The following is a 16,885-nucleotide window of genomic DNA, read 5'->3' on the forward strand; positions in this document are numbered from 1 at the left end:
TTGAAAAATTTGAAACTGCCAGAAGGAGTGACTCTAATACAGTATGTTGATGATCTACTGTTGGCAGCTCCATCAGCAGAAAGCTGCCTGGCAGCCACCGAAGCTGTGTTAAGAAGAGTAGCGGAATGTGGCTACAAGATCAAAAGACAAAAGACCCAAATTGGAAGAAGACAGGTGACATTCCTGGGAAGAGTACTCTCAGGAAACAAGAAAAAGATATCACCTGAACAGAAATCTGCGGCGCTGACTTACCCCAAACCCAAAATTGTCCAAGAAATGCTCGGATTTCTGGGATTGACTGGTTACAGCCGAAGCTACGTGCCAGACTATGTCAACCTCACTCAGCCACTGCGCGACATGCTGACCAAAGTTGGTAACCGAAATCTGAAGGCAGACTTGATCTGGACAATTGAAGGAGAGGAAGCATTCATCAAGACCAAGCAGTGTTTGACCCATGCAGCTGCACTAGCAGCCCCAGATTATGGATCAGATTTCCATTTAGATGTAGGAGAAAAGCAGGGGGTAGTAAACGCAGTCCTATATCAGATGAGGAGAGAGGGAAGAGCAGTTTTGACTTACCATAGTTCTAAATTGGACCCCATAGAGCTAGGACAGGTAGGTTGCACCAGACATTTAGCAGCAATAGTCAGGGCTGTCCAAAAGACCGCATACATAGTTATGTGCCACCCATTGAAAATACACACACAGCATGGTGTAGTCGCATACCTAGAGACTCAAGCCTTCTCTCTAACAGCTACGAGAGGAGCTAGGTTATCAGACACATTGACACAGCCCCACTTATCTTTCACCTCACAGGGAGTAAATATGGCATCTGGATTGCCATATGACGAAGGCACCCACGACTGTGCAGAAATGGCCAGGAAGGAGACGAAGTTAAGATCAGACTTGGAAGGAGAAAAAGACACAGATGCAGATATGACACTTTTTTGTGATGGTTGTTGTTATCGAGGCCCCACAGGTAACATAGCTTCATACGCGGTAGTGGAGCAACTACCTGATGGGTCATTGGTGGAGGCAGAAGCTGCCATCATTCCTCAACCTGCCTCAGCTCAACTGGCGGAAGTGATAGGGCTAACTCGAGCCCTTACTTTGGCCAAGGACAGAAGAGTAAACATTTACACTGATTCGGCCTACGCTCATGGTGCAGTACACTTGGATGGGCCTCAATGGCTGAGAAGAGGGTTTTCGACTAGTTCAGGAGCCCCAGTTAAGCACCATGAAGCGCTAAAGAATCTATTGGATGCTGTAATGCTGCCAACACGAATTTCTGTAATAAAATGCAAGGGTCATTCAAAGGAGGATGACCAAGAAGCAAGGGGTAATGACGCAGCTGACCTCGCAGCTAAGAGAGCTGGAGGGTACATTGGTAATGAAACACAAATGTTGGTATTAAGTGTAAATGAACCACAGCTAGCCCCGAATGAAGGTGACCTTGTTTTGTTGCAGAAAAAAGCTGGTGCTTATGAGCATTCCCAGTGGTTGACTCATGGAGCAACCTGTAGGGAAGGATTGTGGAGGTCCCATGATGGACGAATGGTAGCTCCTGCCGAGCTGGTACACCTACTAATGATTGAAGCACATGGTCCATCTCACGAGTCGAAAAAACGAACATGTGCAGCATTGGAGAAACATTGGTGGCATCCATATTCTAAAGAGATGGTAGAGAATTTTGTCACAAACTGCGCAACGTGTAATGGTTATAATAACAAACAAGTGTATAAGTGTCCGATGGGGAGCTATCCTGTACCACGTGCTCCTTTTCAGGAAATTTGTATTGATTATACAGACATGGGTGCTGATAACAGAGTGCGTGGGTTGCGTTACATGTTGGTAATGGTAGATCGGTTTTCCCGATGGGTAGAAGCGATACCCTGCCGAAATGAAGATGGTGCAACAGTGGTAAAGTGGCTCAGAAATGAACTTGTTCCGAGGTATGGTCTCCCAAGAGTTATTCATTCAGACAATGGCTCTCATTTTGCTAATGTACATTTAGCAGCGGTAGAAAAGTGCCTAGGGATCCAACATAGGTTTGGATCAGTTTATCATCCAGTATCTCAGGGAATAGTGGAGAGAGCCAATCAAACTTTAAAAAGGAAAATTGCTAAAATCTGTCACACCACATCTATTAAATGGCCAGACGCCCTGCCTTTGGCACTAATGTCCATGAGAAACACAGAACATAACAGTACACATTTAACACCACATGAGATACTCACAGGCAGGCCAATGTCTGGCCCACCAAGGACCAGCAGTCATGGTCCTAGCCTAGACTTGTTAACCCTAGAAATTGAAGAATATACAAGGGCGCTAACTAACATGAGTCGAGTTTTGTTTTCACAGGTGACTAATGCAGAAGCAGCAGCTGACGGAAAGAAGCAGGCTCCTGTTGTATCACCAGGCAGCTTAGTGTGGATAAAAGTCCACAAGCGTAAGTGGAGTGAACCAAGGTGGACCGGTCCATGGGAGGTAGTATTGGCAACCTCACATGCAGTAAAGGTAAAAGGTAAAACTGGAGCTAATTGGCACCACCTCACTCACTGTGCAGCAGCTAAGGTAACGAGTAAAACTCTCGCAGAGACAGGATTGAACATCAAACAGGCAAAATTTGAATCAGAAAATACGCCAAAAGAGGGGTTAAACAGTACTAAAAATGATGCTTCCCCCACAGTTTAAACGATGGCTTCCATTCGGAGACCCTAGATTCAGTGGGTTATGGAAGTCTGTAATCATTCTCTTCCTGATTTCAGTAGTTTCCCTCTTAGTATGGGGAATTAAACATAGACAGGAATCACAAAATAAGCATGACTACATCGAGATTCGAAATTTAGCATCTGTGACTAATCAAATTAATCCCCGACCACGTAGAGATGCTTCCCTGTCAACACTCACCTATGAAAATGTTACTCTCACTCTTACGTTCAAAGAAGGTACAACATCAATGGTGCAGTTCGACTTCTGTGAAGTAGTCTCCTGCCCCAAGTATGAACATACCTACAGTTGGATGACCAAAACTTTGTGCATCATTACTGACCTGTGTGGACCCGCTACGAATAAATATGGTAAGTTAGTATCATATTATGAGTGTGATTGTGAAGAATGGGAATGGGCAACTTTGAACACAGGCGGTGAGGGTTTTGAGAAAGACCCCAACCCAGGCCTTAAAGACCGACTAAAGATGTTAAATGCCCCATCTTCTTATCACATGTGTAGAAGGGGAGAGGGTAGTTGTAATCCTTTAAGACTTACCTTAACGAACCCAAAATTGACTGACAGTGGACTTTACGTAGTACAGGGAAAGGCAACTATAGATAGCCCTGCCCCACAAGGGCTCCTTAGAATTATTGTTAAACCCGTCAAAAAGATCATGAATGATCAGGTTCGACATACGACTGACTTGGGGAGTGATGTAACGGGTGTGGAAACGGGGATGACGGATGGGAATTTATGGCTCCGGTGGGTACAATATACGGCTTCAAGCCAGAAAAGTACAGACTGTATTGTGTGTTCAGAACCTTCACCCCTAGCAACACCTGTTCCATCAAGATTTCGACCCCTGAGCCCAGAATTTAGTTGTATTTTGACTCTGTTTACTGATGAAGCTTTGCCACTTCATCACACTTGTCAGGGGCTACATTGGGATTACCCACCTGTAGAATATACTACCCCACCTCTGTTCAAGATTTCAGAGGGTCCATTTGATTGTATAGTCTCAGATACAGCTAAGGGGCCCAATGTAGGCAGTATTATTGCAGCAAGTTGTAGCAACATTCACCATGCCAAAGACCATCTATATAACAACGTGTTAAGACAGACAGCACCCAGAGCTGATTTATGGTGGTGGTGTGGAGAAAAAACCATATATCCAATCCTGCCTAGGGATTGGACAGGAAGATGCGCGTTAGTGCAACTTATATTGCCATTTTATATTTTTCCTGTCAATGATGCAACTTATCAGGAACTAATTTCTCCACGCACACATGCTAACCGAAGACCCAAAAGAGATGCCGATAGCCCGAAGGGAGCTTTTGATGACCAAGTGTATATAGATATCATAGGGGTGCCAAGGGGGGTGCCTAATGAATTTAAAGCAAGAAATCAAGTAGCTGGCGGTTTTGAATCAACGTTTTTCTGGTGGGTAACGATTAATAAAAATGTCGATTGGATCAATTACATTTACTATAACCAACAGCGTTTTGTAAACTTCACCAGGGACGCCATATCAGGACTGCATGCACGGCTGGCGAAGACTAGTTTAATGACCTTGCAGAACAGAATGGCATTAGATATGATTTTAGCTGAGAAAGGCGGAGTTTGCAGGATGTTTGGATCTGCTTGCTGTACCTTCATTCCAAATAACACAGCTTCTGATGGATCGGTGACCAGGGCGCTGGCCGGATTGACGGCACTTAGCCAAGAGCTAGCAGAGAACTCTGGTGTCGATAATTCAGTCACCGACTGGTTGGAGGGTATGTTCGGCAAATGGAAAAGTGCATTTTTGTCAATTTTAACTACTCTTTGTGTTGTCGCTGCAGGCCTACTAGTCGTTTGTGGATGCTGTTTCCCTTGCATCCGTGGACTTCTACAGGGGTTTATTGCCTCAACAGTTAGTAAGACGCATGTACAGGGACATCAGTTATGTGTCGAGGATGAGGAAGAAATGGAACTTCTGATGGCCACTGTTTAGTTGAGGCCACCAGCGATGCAATATCAGGACTTCACAAGCAGCTCCTGAACATTTTCGCTGGGATCCTGAAGGACCTGATTAGGCCCAGATGGACTTCTAAACACATCCGGTGAGATACTGGAAATTTGGAAAATAGACTGATTGTTTAAGAGGATTTCTTTTTTTTTCTTTTTTATTGGGTTATAATGGGTTTCAGGGTGCAATAATTAAGAAATGTAATTTTGTCAAGTGTAAAAAGAGCAGACAAGGCTTCTCAGGAATTTTTCTCTAGCCCTCAGGATGGATTCTGGATTCGATGCAGGACCTCCTCCACCATCTACAGCCCCACCACCTGGACACCAGAGGACCTCAACCGGAATCGACTGTTATTGTGTGTAGAGAGGCAAGCGTAGGGTGATCAGATAGGAAAAAAAAGAAAAAAAAAAAAACTTGAATTGTTGTTTACTATTGTTTAGATAGGGGAACTCATCCTCAGATGGAGTCAGGGGATTGTGTTTCCAGGGTATTATTTAATCCACTGTGAACTGTGGATTAGGGGGGAGTTGTAGGAAATTTGGGGTTTAGAAGTGTGTTTTAAGAAATTATAATAGAAGTGTTTAATGATTCATAATTAAGAAATCATAATTAGAAGTATGTTGGAATACATAATTAGAAGATTCATAATTAGAAGTGTTTTAGAATTTGTAGTTAGAAGTGTATCTTAGTAGAATTGTAGCACCTTAATATTTGCTTGTGAAACTTGTGAAGGTTTTTGCCAAAAGTTGCAAATCCTAATCTTTATATAGAATGTTTACCAAAGAAGTGTTAAGCCATAAAAGACAGTCATTGAATGTATTAAACTGTGAAGAATAGCCAAGGGAAAGTCAGACTTCTAGACAGACATTTGCAGGTTGTGCCCGCGCGAGGGTTTTCGGAAGCCTGACGCCAGGAGGAGGCAACCGAAATTAGCCAATAGGAATCAAGATGGCCAAAAGGGAGGGGATTTCAAACTGTAAGAGGAAGTGCTGGAAAGGTATTCACTCTCTTGTTACTCGGCTCTCAGCGTGGAAGCATCTGTGTTTTCAGGCTGAGTCGCGAGTGAATAGCTTTTCCGCGCGGATCATATTATTATATATTTTGTTAGTAGTGTACTTCATTCTGTAATTGTATTAGCTTCAGTAGGATTAAATACTTTTAATTGTAAACCAGTTTATGGTAGATTTATTAAGAAGCAACTCTACTGTAAAATAACAGTGGAGCGTGCTCTCCGGCCTTCTCTCGGTGGGGAAGATTCAACCCTCCACAAATACTGGGTTTTTAAGTCAAAAAATGGACAGTTGCCTCATGCTGCCGGTGTAACATCATGATGGATATGGTTAGGTTTGTGTAGAGAGATGAGCTTCACCTGCTCTATTGCCTCCTCAATAAGTCTTTATCAACAAATAAATGTGTTAAATATATAAAACACTTAATAGTGCTCAGGTACGCGGGGAACAAACAGGTTTATTATTCACTGCAAAGAAAACAGCTCAAAGAAAAAATGTTCTCATTTGCTGGGTGTGAAATGGAAAATATAAATGGTGGCGATGGCGCTGCTCCCACAATAACCCTTATGATCACATGCAAATTAAAAACAAACCTATTTATAATTTGCTGCTGGGACTCTGGTGTGGAGCTGCACGTTTCATTTCTCCCCTCGGGCACAAAGAGGGTGTATAGTATGAAGTTCTTTTTTATTAAACATGGTTATTGGAATATTCATTCCAAACTCACCAGTCATTGATATTGATTTGCTACAGACTCTCTTGTTACAAATTCAAAATGTCACAGAGAAATTTAAAACAGACTGAAAGGCATGTTCATTATTTTCTTATTGAAGTGTTGTGGTTCATTGGTTTGGAGATTCTGGCTCCTGGGGGCTGCAGAGCCCGCTGATATTTGTTCAAACTCATCTCTCAGATGTTTAATTAAAGTTATTAGGAGCCACAGGTGAATCAGTTCATTAGCAGTGAATTGTGTTTTCAAGTTCCTGCAGTAACACAGGAGTCTCACTCTAGCAGAACAATGCCAGTTGTGCAGTACTGGAAGATTAATGGATCCACCATCACGCTGTTGTTTTTGCGTATTTATATATTTATGTTTTACCTGGTAGGAGCGAAGGTGAACTAGGTGATTGCCTAGAGTGCTATTAGACAGGGAAAGAAGCAAAGATGCCTTATCAACTTTGAAATGGCTATCAATGAGGCCCATTTCATTTACAGGAATGGAGTGTGGTGCTTAATGTTCAAGCAAGCCATTCTCAGTTCAACAAGTATTGCAACTTTTAATGTAGGTCACTATTATATCTATCGGAGCTCTCGGGTATGCAGAACTCAGATAAAACAGCATGGAAACACATCTCCCTGTCTGCATAATGATGATTATATTTGACAGGCTAAAACTGAACGGATCTCGGGTGCATTTTATTCAAACGTTACACAGCCTTGCTCTGAAGTATACTGTTTTTTCAGTGTTGTAGACAAGACCAGCTACACAGAGCCCAGGTCATAACCAAGACCAGTGTATCAAGACTGAGATTAGACCAAGAATTTGAGTGGTTGAAACCAAGTCAAGACCAAGGCAGAAATCTACATTCCTATAAAAACACCAACAGAATAAAATATAAATTCCTCTTCATTCACGTCTTTTATTGCCATCTATACCATTTGTGTGTGTATACATGTACCACGAGAACTGCATTGATTGACTAATCAAATGAGTTGGAATTTTCCTTCTCTGAGCAATCACAGTAACGATGTCAAGAGATAAATCACATGCACAGGCAATTAAGATACAAACCCCACAGTTGTGGACTTGAAATAAAATCCAGAATCCTCATGGTCTGAGACCGAGACGAGACTCAGTCCAAATGAGACCGAGACCTTCAAAAAGTCTTGAAACCGGTCTTGAGACCAAGACCAATCTCGAGAACTGCAACACTGGTATTTCATTGAGCAACAATATGCACTTATAAGCAGTGGCGGGCCGTGCATTTTATACCTGGGCCTGCACTCGTAAAAATTAAGCTCAACACCTACAAATACACTATGAGTGCAGATACATGAATACCGGCATGACGGGATGCGGCGGCATTAACGAACAATGAGTCAAAATCAATTCAGCTAAAACATGCATTCCGCCACACACTCAAGAGCACGGGCCATTCAAATATTATTCATATCAGAGGGAACAATATTACCCATATCATGAAAACGACACTATAGACAAATTAACAGAGTAGTAACTCTCCTATCACTCCCTCCAGGAAATACACGACTCCATAGTTCTTGTTACTGACGGATTTATTTGTCTGTCAACACAGAGAGGGAAAATGAGTCCACTTGAAAGCACATGAATCTTCAAAGTATATCACTTAAAAACTTAAACTTAACTTTAACACTTTAACTTTAACACTTTGCACGGAGTATATAGACCGCTGCCGCTTCGCGCGTCGTCTTGTTGCTGTGCACTGGCTAAATGTGTCCCCCGCGCAACATAGGACGTAACAATAGTTCCTATCACATATAAAACCAAAACGAAAATCCATATAAGTTGTATAAATAATAATATATAATATAAACAAGCATATTAAATGATGACATATATCATATTTATGGCAGTTAAAGCTACTGCAGTTAACTTACCAGAGCTGCTGTTCACTATTTAGCTGTTCTTCCTCCTTTCTCTGTCAACAAAGAGTTTAATCTCACGGTTGTTCAGTACATCCGTGCGTTTTTAGTTCCAGTAAGAAGTCCTTCTCCATTCATGGACGCCAGTGAAGACAGTCGAGCCTCCCCAGTTGTATTACTTGAATAGGTTTTAATGTGTTTGAGGCTGAAAATGTCAGCTCCACAGAGGCAGCAGATTTTGGGATTGTCACCTCCCATCATGTCAGGCTAGCTCACTGACCAATCACGTATGGCTAGACCAGCTAGCAGGCTCTGGCACGTCAAAGAATACGCCCAACATGTCAAACTAAAGATCTGATTGGTTGAAGACTATGACAATCAACAATATCGTCTCCATTCACTTAAACTGCAAAGGGATTCACTTGTGAGTCTGCAAGTCTCTGTTCTTACCTAGAGACACAGAGGTGAAATCTGATTGGATAAAAGCTCTACTTAAAACAAGCTGCACTGGAAGCAGAGCAACTGAGGAAGACAGGAGCTGTGCAATGAGAAAATAAGATAATGGGAAACATATTTTTATAAATTATAATACATGTAGTGTATTTAACAAAAAATATTAAATTATAAAATAGATATAACTTTGTGATTCTGTTTGGGCCAGCAGAGAAGGCCTTGCAGGCCCTGATGGCCCACCACTGCTTATAAGTGGTGTCATTCCAGCAGTATACTGTTGAGATATTTTGGCTTTCCAAAACCTCTTCAGGGGCAAAACATCTTCAAGACCATATAAGTGCTGATGTGGATTCCAGAGAACATTATAAACAAAGGTTATTCTTTTCATTTATTCTACTCTCTAGCGTGAGAGTAACATATTAGTCCAGCCCAGGGTAGCGTAGGTCATACACAAGTTGTCATTTGAATGAATCTGCAGGCATAAAGTAGCTTAAAATTCTGCAATCTGACCTCATCATAGACGCTGTCATTCCCTTCAAAGTCTCCCGCCTTCCTGGGCAGCACATGGACATGGACATGCTGTAAGCAAACAAACGAGACAGTAATGGTTTAGATGCGGTGCACTGTCTAGAGACAAAGGTACATTTTCACATGGGAGCTGTCTGACAGACTGATGTGACAGAGCCGGTTTCCGTAGAGAGTCTTCATTACTTCACAGTACATTGGAGAAGCCAGATCGGAGCGCTACTGCCGTGCCACAAATCACAGGAGGGTGACCGTGCATTTCAACAAGCGTGCTACCTGCACACCGCAGAGACTCCTTATTTTTATGCTTTTAAGGATTTAATTGACTTTTTTCCGCCGCCCCCCTTCTGGTGTCAACCCCCCTGCTGTCACAAACTTGGCCGTCTGTATGGCTAACTTTGATTTCCTTCTTTGCATGGACGATATGGAAACTGCTCTATCTGACAAAACACACACTTAGAAAAAACAAAACAGCAAACACTCACTAAAGCAAAAACAACAAACTGTTTTCCCTGATACGCCTTTACACAGTCTCCCAATACTTATCAGTGCATAAAGTTAAGCCTGACGATGTGTGGTTATACAATGAGTGGAAAGTAAATAAGCTTTACTCCAATATTGAAACATTAACAGGGTGATTTATAAAGCAAGACAAGACAATATAAATAATAGACCTATTTAAGACAGCTAAGAGATGAGGAAAACTCAAACGTCCCTGCTGCGAGGACCTGAGCTTAGACTCGTTGTGATCTTTTATGTTTGGTGGAACTTAACAGAGGAAAACCTTGGAAGTCTAAATGAGATCATCATCACAAGAACATCATCAATTGTTTCTACAAGTCCCCTAAAATGACAGATGTCAACGCATCAGCATAAAACAGTTTGTATGCTATCCTACTAAAAGTTACTCCTCATTTTCCTTCGAACGCCTGCAACATGTGGAACCCTCTGGCTGGAATCTAGGTGCCTCTAATTACCCTGCCCCTTACAATATGAAAACATTTCGTGGAATGTCTATGAATTACGGTGCATTCATTTCGTAGGTTTTGCTACGATAAGACCAGTCTTCTGATGTTCATGTTGCGTGCTAAGTGTCAAAAGCCTCTAGTGGCCATAGTACTAATGACAGGAGCAAAAGAGGTGACGTTATTATCGAGACAAAGTCCGTGTGGTGAGGAGGTCAGCGTGGATGAATGGGTCAGCAAAACTCCCATCTTTAACCACTTGAGGACCTCTGATCTGTTTTAGACCGACAGTCAACGTTGTTTTTATTTAAGTATAAAGGCGAAGCTCCCCTAACCTTAACAGAGTAGTAGCAGTAGTTTCCATAACCTAACCAAGTGGCTTTTGTGTCTAAGCCTAACCAAACCTTAACTATAGCTTTGCCACATGATAAAGCAAGCAGATATATTTTTCAAGAGACAGATGGTGATATCAGCAAAAAGCTTCTGTGTCATTCTAGAAAACATGTATTCTGTCATTTGATTCGGAGGACTAAGTCAAAATATTAACATCTCATTTATTTTAAGAGCCTGCAGAGTTTGACGAGAGATAGACCTCAGCCAAAAGCATTGCTGTAGAGCAGGGGTCTCAAACTCATCTTCACCCCGGGCCACATCAGCATCACGGTCGCCGTCAAAGGGCCGGTTGTAAATGTAAGACTGTATAAATGTAACTACTCCCTAACATATTGTTAAATAACTGTCTCTGCATTTGATTATTGTTCATTCAAGTGTAAAATTATTGTACATGCAGTTACATAAATGTAAAAATATATTTAAGCACATTTCTGTTATTATAACTTAAATCCTTTTAATTTAGGGTTAAGAAACCCACATTACTCTATGTCCCGATGGCAGCCGGCCGAGTCTGCTCATTGTTTGCAATAAACGAAATCCCGTTTTCAATACGTCATCAATGTGAGACGGACAAAGCAAAAGACCGCTTCATACGTCACCAACATGGGACAAATGTTTCACTCAGGAACTGGTACAGAAGTGCACTTACGCGATGGAAAACTCCGACCTAAGTTGAAAGGGCGCGCAGACCTGGGCCAGAAAGAATGACTGCTGACGGGCCTCCAATGGCCGTCTGTTTGTTTCTTAGTTTGCTGGCACGTAACGTTACACATTATGGAGGATGAGTATCCAGCTAGCCTTCCAGCTAGCACTAGAGGTCCTGAGACAGGCGCACGCTAACGCGTCACCTCCGTTGTAAATAGAGCAATCCAGGTGACAGATGGCTAACTAGCTGTTATATGTGGAGTGGATGTGAATGAGATCGATATGCTTGGTATGAAATGAATAATTAAATAAGTAAATGTAAACTAATATGCAAAGCTTCTGGTTAGCTCTAGTGTATTTACAAATGTTTTTATTGTAGGAACAATGCTTTATAAATGACGAATTAAGTGTTTACTCATACTTAACTAATGCTTCATAGTGTGTAGTTCTTATAAAGTGTTACAAAAATCCTTTTTTTAATTGGTCTTATGTAATGTTCTAATTTTCTGAGATACTGAATTTGGGGTTTTCATTAGCTGTAAGCATAATCATCAAAATTAAAAGAAATAAACGCTTGAAATATATCACCTTGTGTGTAATGAATCTATATAATCTATGAGTTTCACTTTTTGAATTGAATTACTGAAATAAATTAACTTTTCGATGATATTCTAATTTATTGACATGCACCTGTATACCTTTAGCATGCAGAGCTTCAATGCACCCTCTGAAAAACACTTTGCTGCATTATTTTTGGCTGTAACTTTTGTAAATATGATTGGGGGTGACCGTGGCTCACTGGGTTAAGATGGTTATCTGGCAACTGCAAGGTCAACGGTTCGATCCTCGACTGGGACGTGTCGAAGTGTACCTGAGCAATACACTGAACCCCTAACGGCTCCCCGGGCGCCTGTCATTGGCAGCCCACTATTCCCTATATACAGGGATGGGTCAAATGCAGAGACAAATTTCCCCCTTAAACGGATCAATATAGTTAAAATATAGTCTGCCTTTTAATTCTTGGACAATTTTTTGTTTTTCTTGGAGGCTAAATTTAGCATACTTGGCTCCGTGTTTGGTGTCAAAATGCCGACATAAATTGTATTCCTTCATCACCGATTCATAACACAGAACACAGACCGTCTTTTCTCCTTGAAGCACAAACATGTAATTGCTTTCCCATCTGTCATTAAATTGCCTTCCTTCTACATCTATTCTTCTCTTCTTGGAGATTTTGGGATTGTTTGTCGATCTTTTTCAAATCAATCACTTGTTGGAAAACCGCTTTAGTTAAACGCCAACATAGAAAAATTACTGTCTAGCGGCAGGATGCCGTCATTTCGCGGGTCACAAAATTGACATGCATTGTGGAAGGTGTAGTTTATGGTCAATGTACACTGTAAAGCAACATAGACTTTAATTTTAAGTCAATCATATGCCTTTCAAGCTCTCGCGGGCCACATAAAATGACGTGGCGGGCGGCTTGAGTTTGACACATGTCCTGTAGAGTATGGGAGCAGATGGACCTAGGTTGAGATCCTCGCTACAGGGTTTGGGACCAGTTTGATCTTAGCTCAGACTCTCTCTGTAGAGTTCAAGAACAGGGGGATGTAGAAGAAACCTTAGTGGAAAGACCATTTCACAGTTGTAAACGTAAACATTCTAAATGTGTCCCAATTTACTTATGCTTGCTGTGTATGTGAATGACATAAGTTCACAGGAGGTAAACACAGACCCAAGCTGAAACGGTGGGACAACTTGGGCTAAGAGCCCAGTTAGACCCGGACTAAGAGCCTCACAACTGGGTTCGGGAGCGATTAGAAACATGCTAAGAGCTTGCTGCAGTGTTCTGGACCAATAGGACCCATTTGTTTTCTGTTGGAAATATTTTAGGCTTTTACCCTTGTTCAAGGCTGGTTTATTCAACCTTCAAGTGGAACAGTGCATTATGGGGGGGGGGGGGGGTAACAGTGTTGTTGGTCCTACTCTGTGCTGTGATCCAGTATATTTACATGCTATGTATTAGCAACATTGCAGTTGTGTGTTGTGCCATAAATCCCCCTATTCAATCTGTGGTCTTGTCCTGAGGTGTCTCATTGTGTGTGTGTGCATCATCAAGAGCATAATAACCTAATTGTGGGACTGTTATTAATTTTTCATTACTACACTGTGATAAACTGTGGAGGCAGGCTGAATGAATGTTTATAAATGCTACAAACAAGATAGCATGTTTGGAGGCGTCTGCTTTTTTAGTATGCATTTTCTATTTAATGAGGTAATTTACATAATGTCTGCATTATTAAATTTGCCTACCTTGAGGAAAACTTCTGAAGCAGAAAAGAATAACACATCATGGTGGGAGAGCTATTTATCACAGAGGCTTACTAAGTGAGAGCTGAGTGAATGAGGCCTCTGGACACTGTGTGTGTGTGTGTGTGTGTGAGCATCTGCATACCAGGAACTGGGAGGGTGGTATGGGTGTTGTGGGAAATTATAGTGCCCTGACGCAGCAGTGTTTGTGTGTTTCTGGCAGGTTCCAGGCTGTTCAATGCCTACATGCACGGCAAGGGGCACATTGCTTGGGTTCTCCATCCTTAAAGGAATATTACGCAATTTTACACCTGTTGTAATTTGACCAATAAGTGGCTGGGAGATCCCCGCGCATTGCAGCATAAAGGAAAAGTCTAGGGATATTCTACATTTTTGTTATAATGTAATATAATAATCTGTTTTATAATAATATCATATAATAAAATCCATATGTGGACCCACACCAACCATGAATGTATCTACTAACAAGTATTGTGCGAGTATCGAAGCCTAAGGCTTCTTCTTCCACTGTGCCACAGAGCTCTATTGTTGTCCTAAAACTATTGAAACCACTTATATGAGCCACACTGTTGCACTGGCTGACATGTTCCTTTATTACCATTTAAATACACACTGTAGTATATTTTCCTCCTGTTTCCTCCTGTTTGACTAAAAACTACAGTGTCCAGCTGTTTTAAGAAATTACTTTTTTTAAACAAATGTAATTTGTGAAAGAGTGATGTCTTCAGTAGGACTTACTGGAATAAGAGCCGCAAACCGGGATGAGAAGTCAGGAAGTATTGAGAGATTGACTAACACATTGTTGGTTTTCATCTTTTTATGAGACTTGGTGACATAAGAAAATACAGAATATTGCAGGATGATCTCATCCAGCATTCCTAACTACACTTACAAAAAAATAATGAGCTGTGATTCATAGATATCCAAGGGAATAATTTCATATATAATCCACCTAATCATAACAGAGGAAGTATAAAGACGGCAGAAACCCACACAGGGCGGACGTGAGTAGTGGTGGATGGATCTTTCACCCAGAAGCCTGCTGCTCGTTCCTCGTGTGAAACAAGTACTTAATGTTTATTTTATTTGTCATGTAACTTGCGTACTTCAGTAACGGCACTTTCATAGTTATTTTAAACAAATTATGATCTTCTCCTAAACTTAACTAACTTAACTTTCCTGTGAAAACGGAAAGTTAAGAGAAGAAGAGTGTATGCATGTAATGAGTGGACATTTTCATATGAAAAATCAAGAAAAATCAGGAGTAACTTTTCGCAACATATCAAATGAACTGTTGTATGCGGATACGTTGAATATTACAGAGTTCCTCCTACAATAACGTTTTTTTAAAGAAAAGAGGTATAAATAGACCCCATGCAATGGGCCTTTTGCTGTGTATGTAGGCATGTCAGTAAGTTGCAGTTGAGCTGTCTCAACCACCGTACAATATGGCTAAAGGTTAGCATAACACTGCATTAATCACTCTCATTGTAGATGGAAACATCTTTACAGTAGACTGGTCCAAAACATGTCCAATAAACAAACTGGAATGGCATGTTGAACAGAGAATCCATATCAACACAATGACTAACTGGAGGCAGATCTTAAAAATGTGCAGATTCACTGATGACAGTCTGTAAATGTAAAGGTTGAAATTAACAATTAGAAATATATTGAAAGCAAAAGTTGTGTGCTTTTCTTCATAAATGTTACTCTTTTTTCAAATCTATTCAGATATTATCTTTGGAGATCACTTAAGAACATCTGTGCTTGATATGTTTACAAAGAACCCTAGTTGTATTTGTTGTGGAGGAGAGAAATTCTTATCTAATTTAGTATTCTGTAAACATTGCGCAATTATTGCATTACTATATTTCTACCAGATTAGTTTGTAATATGTTTAAATCTAATGTCTAATATATGATCTCAACTAGACAAAGTCACACAGATACTAACATGAACGAGAACAACAAGAAAAAGTTGTGCCTTTTCAACCTCAGAGTGGAAGATGACGGAGGACACATTTAGGGCATCTGTGCCCTAAATCAAGGCATTAAAACCCCAGGGCGGTCTTTTTGCAGAACACTAACAGTGCAAAGTGTATGTAGTATATATCTCTAAGGCACACCTGTGGTGAGACAAAGCCCCCCCGTGCGCGCGCCAACGCCAGCTCCCTCCACCAGAACAGCTGCTGTAAATAACAACATGTTCTCAGCTGATAAAAAGAAGCATTTGCTTCATTTCCAGATTATTCGATTTTCATTTTGAGTAACATTACACAAGTCTTGAAGGCTGTCATTTTAAAATGCTAGAAATCCATTTTGGAATTTTAGGAATTTTGCCACCAAATATTCCTTACCGTCATTATTAGAAAACATAATTCCTCATTAATAAACTCAAGGAACAAGTTTATAACTAAGTCACTGATTCAATCTTTGAAAAACACAGTTCCTAAAAATCCTCTACCAAATCACCTTTGATGTTTGGAAACTCAACTGTGAAGTGAACAAAAACATCAAAGAGTATCTTATCATGTTCAGAAAGAAATCCTTCAGTTATTCAATTTTGTCATTTCATGTAAACTTTGAAAGTCTTACCTTTTATATGTACTGTTCTCATGAGCCTGCAGATTAATCGGATGCCACAGTACGTCACAGAAGTTTATACTATTGTCAACTAAGACAGAGGATTTCAGAACTCTCTAAAGTTTGCACGGCGACAATTATTTGATCTTCTGTCCAGATGATTGTCCCTTCCTAAACCCCGCCCCCCTTTTCACTCTGTGTTCCACTTACAGTTAAACAAGCTTGGAACATCTTTGGAAAACGAGCGAGGACCATTTGGGGTTCCAGCGAGAAAGTTTAGCGAAGAGAGTGTCGTAGAATGCACTTTTCAGAAACGAATATAATGAATGTTACACACATGTTATATACCCAATTAAAGAGATTGAAGAGATTCTGGGTAACAATATCATGTAAGCCATTTTACACACTCCAAACACAAAAAAAGAAGAGAGGCCCGAGGCCTGCAGACTTATGTAGGAAATTTAGGTTTAGAAGTGTGCTTCAAGAAATTATAATTAGAAGTGTTTAATGATTCATAATTAAGAAATCATAATTAGAAGTGTTTTAGAATTCATAATTAGAAGATTCATAATTATAGGTGTGTTTTAAGATTATAGTTAGAAGTGTTTCTTAGTACATCTATGCTTGTAAAACTTG

General features: G+C 40.7%; 1 protein-coding gene across 1 annotated transcript in view; it reads right to left on the reverse strand.

Moving 5' to 3' along the window:
* Nucleotides 1-734: 734 nt before the first annotated feature.
* The window catches only part of fhit (fragile histidine triad diadenosine triphosphatase), a 273,240-nt gene continuing 257,089 nt past the window's right edge, over nt 735-16,885 (reverse strand). Inside the window, 2 exon segments of the mRNA XM_076096736.1 lie at nt 735-905; nt 9,316-9,389. Coding sequence (XP_075952851.1) covers nt 735-905; nt 9,316-9,389 — 245 coding nt within the window.

The sequence above is a fragment of the Anarhichas minor genome, unplaced genomic scaffold (genome assembly GCF_050575085.1).
Source record: "Anarhichas minor isolate MPS153535 unplaced genomic scaffold, ASM5057508v1 ptg000023l, whole genome shotgun sequence".
Taxonomy (NCBI): domain Eukaryota; kingdom Metazoa; phylum Chordata; class Actinopteri; order Perciformes; family Anarhichadidae; genus Anarhichas; species Anarhichas minor.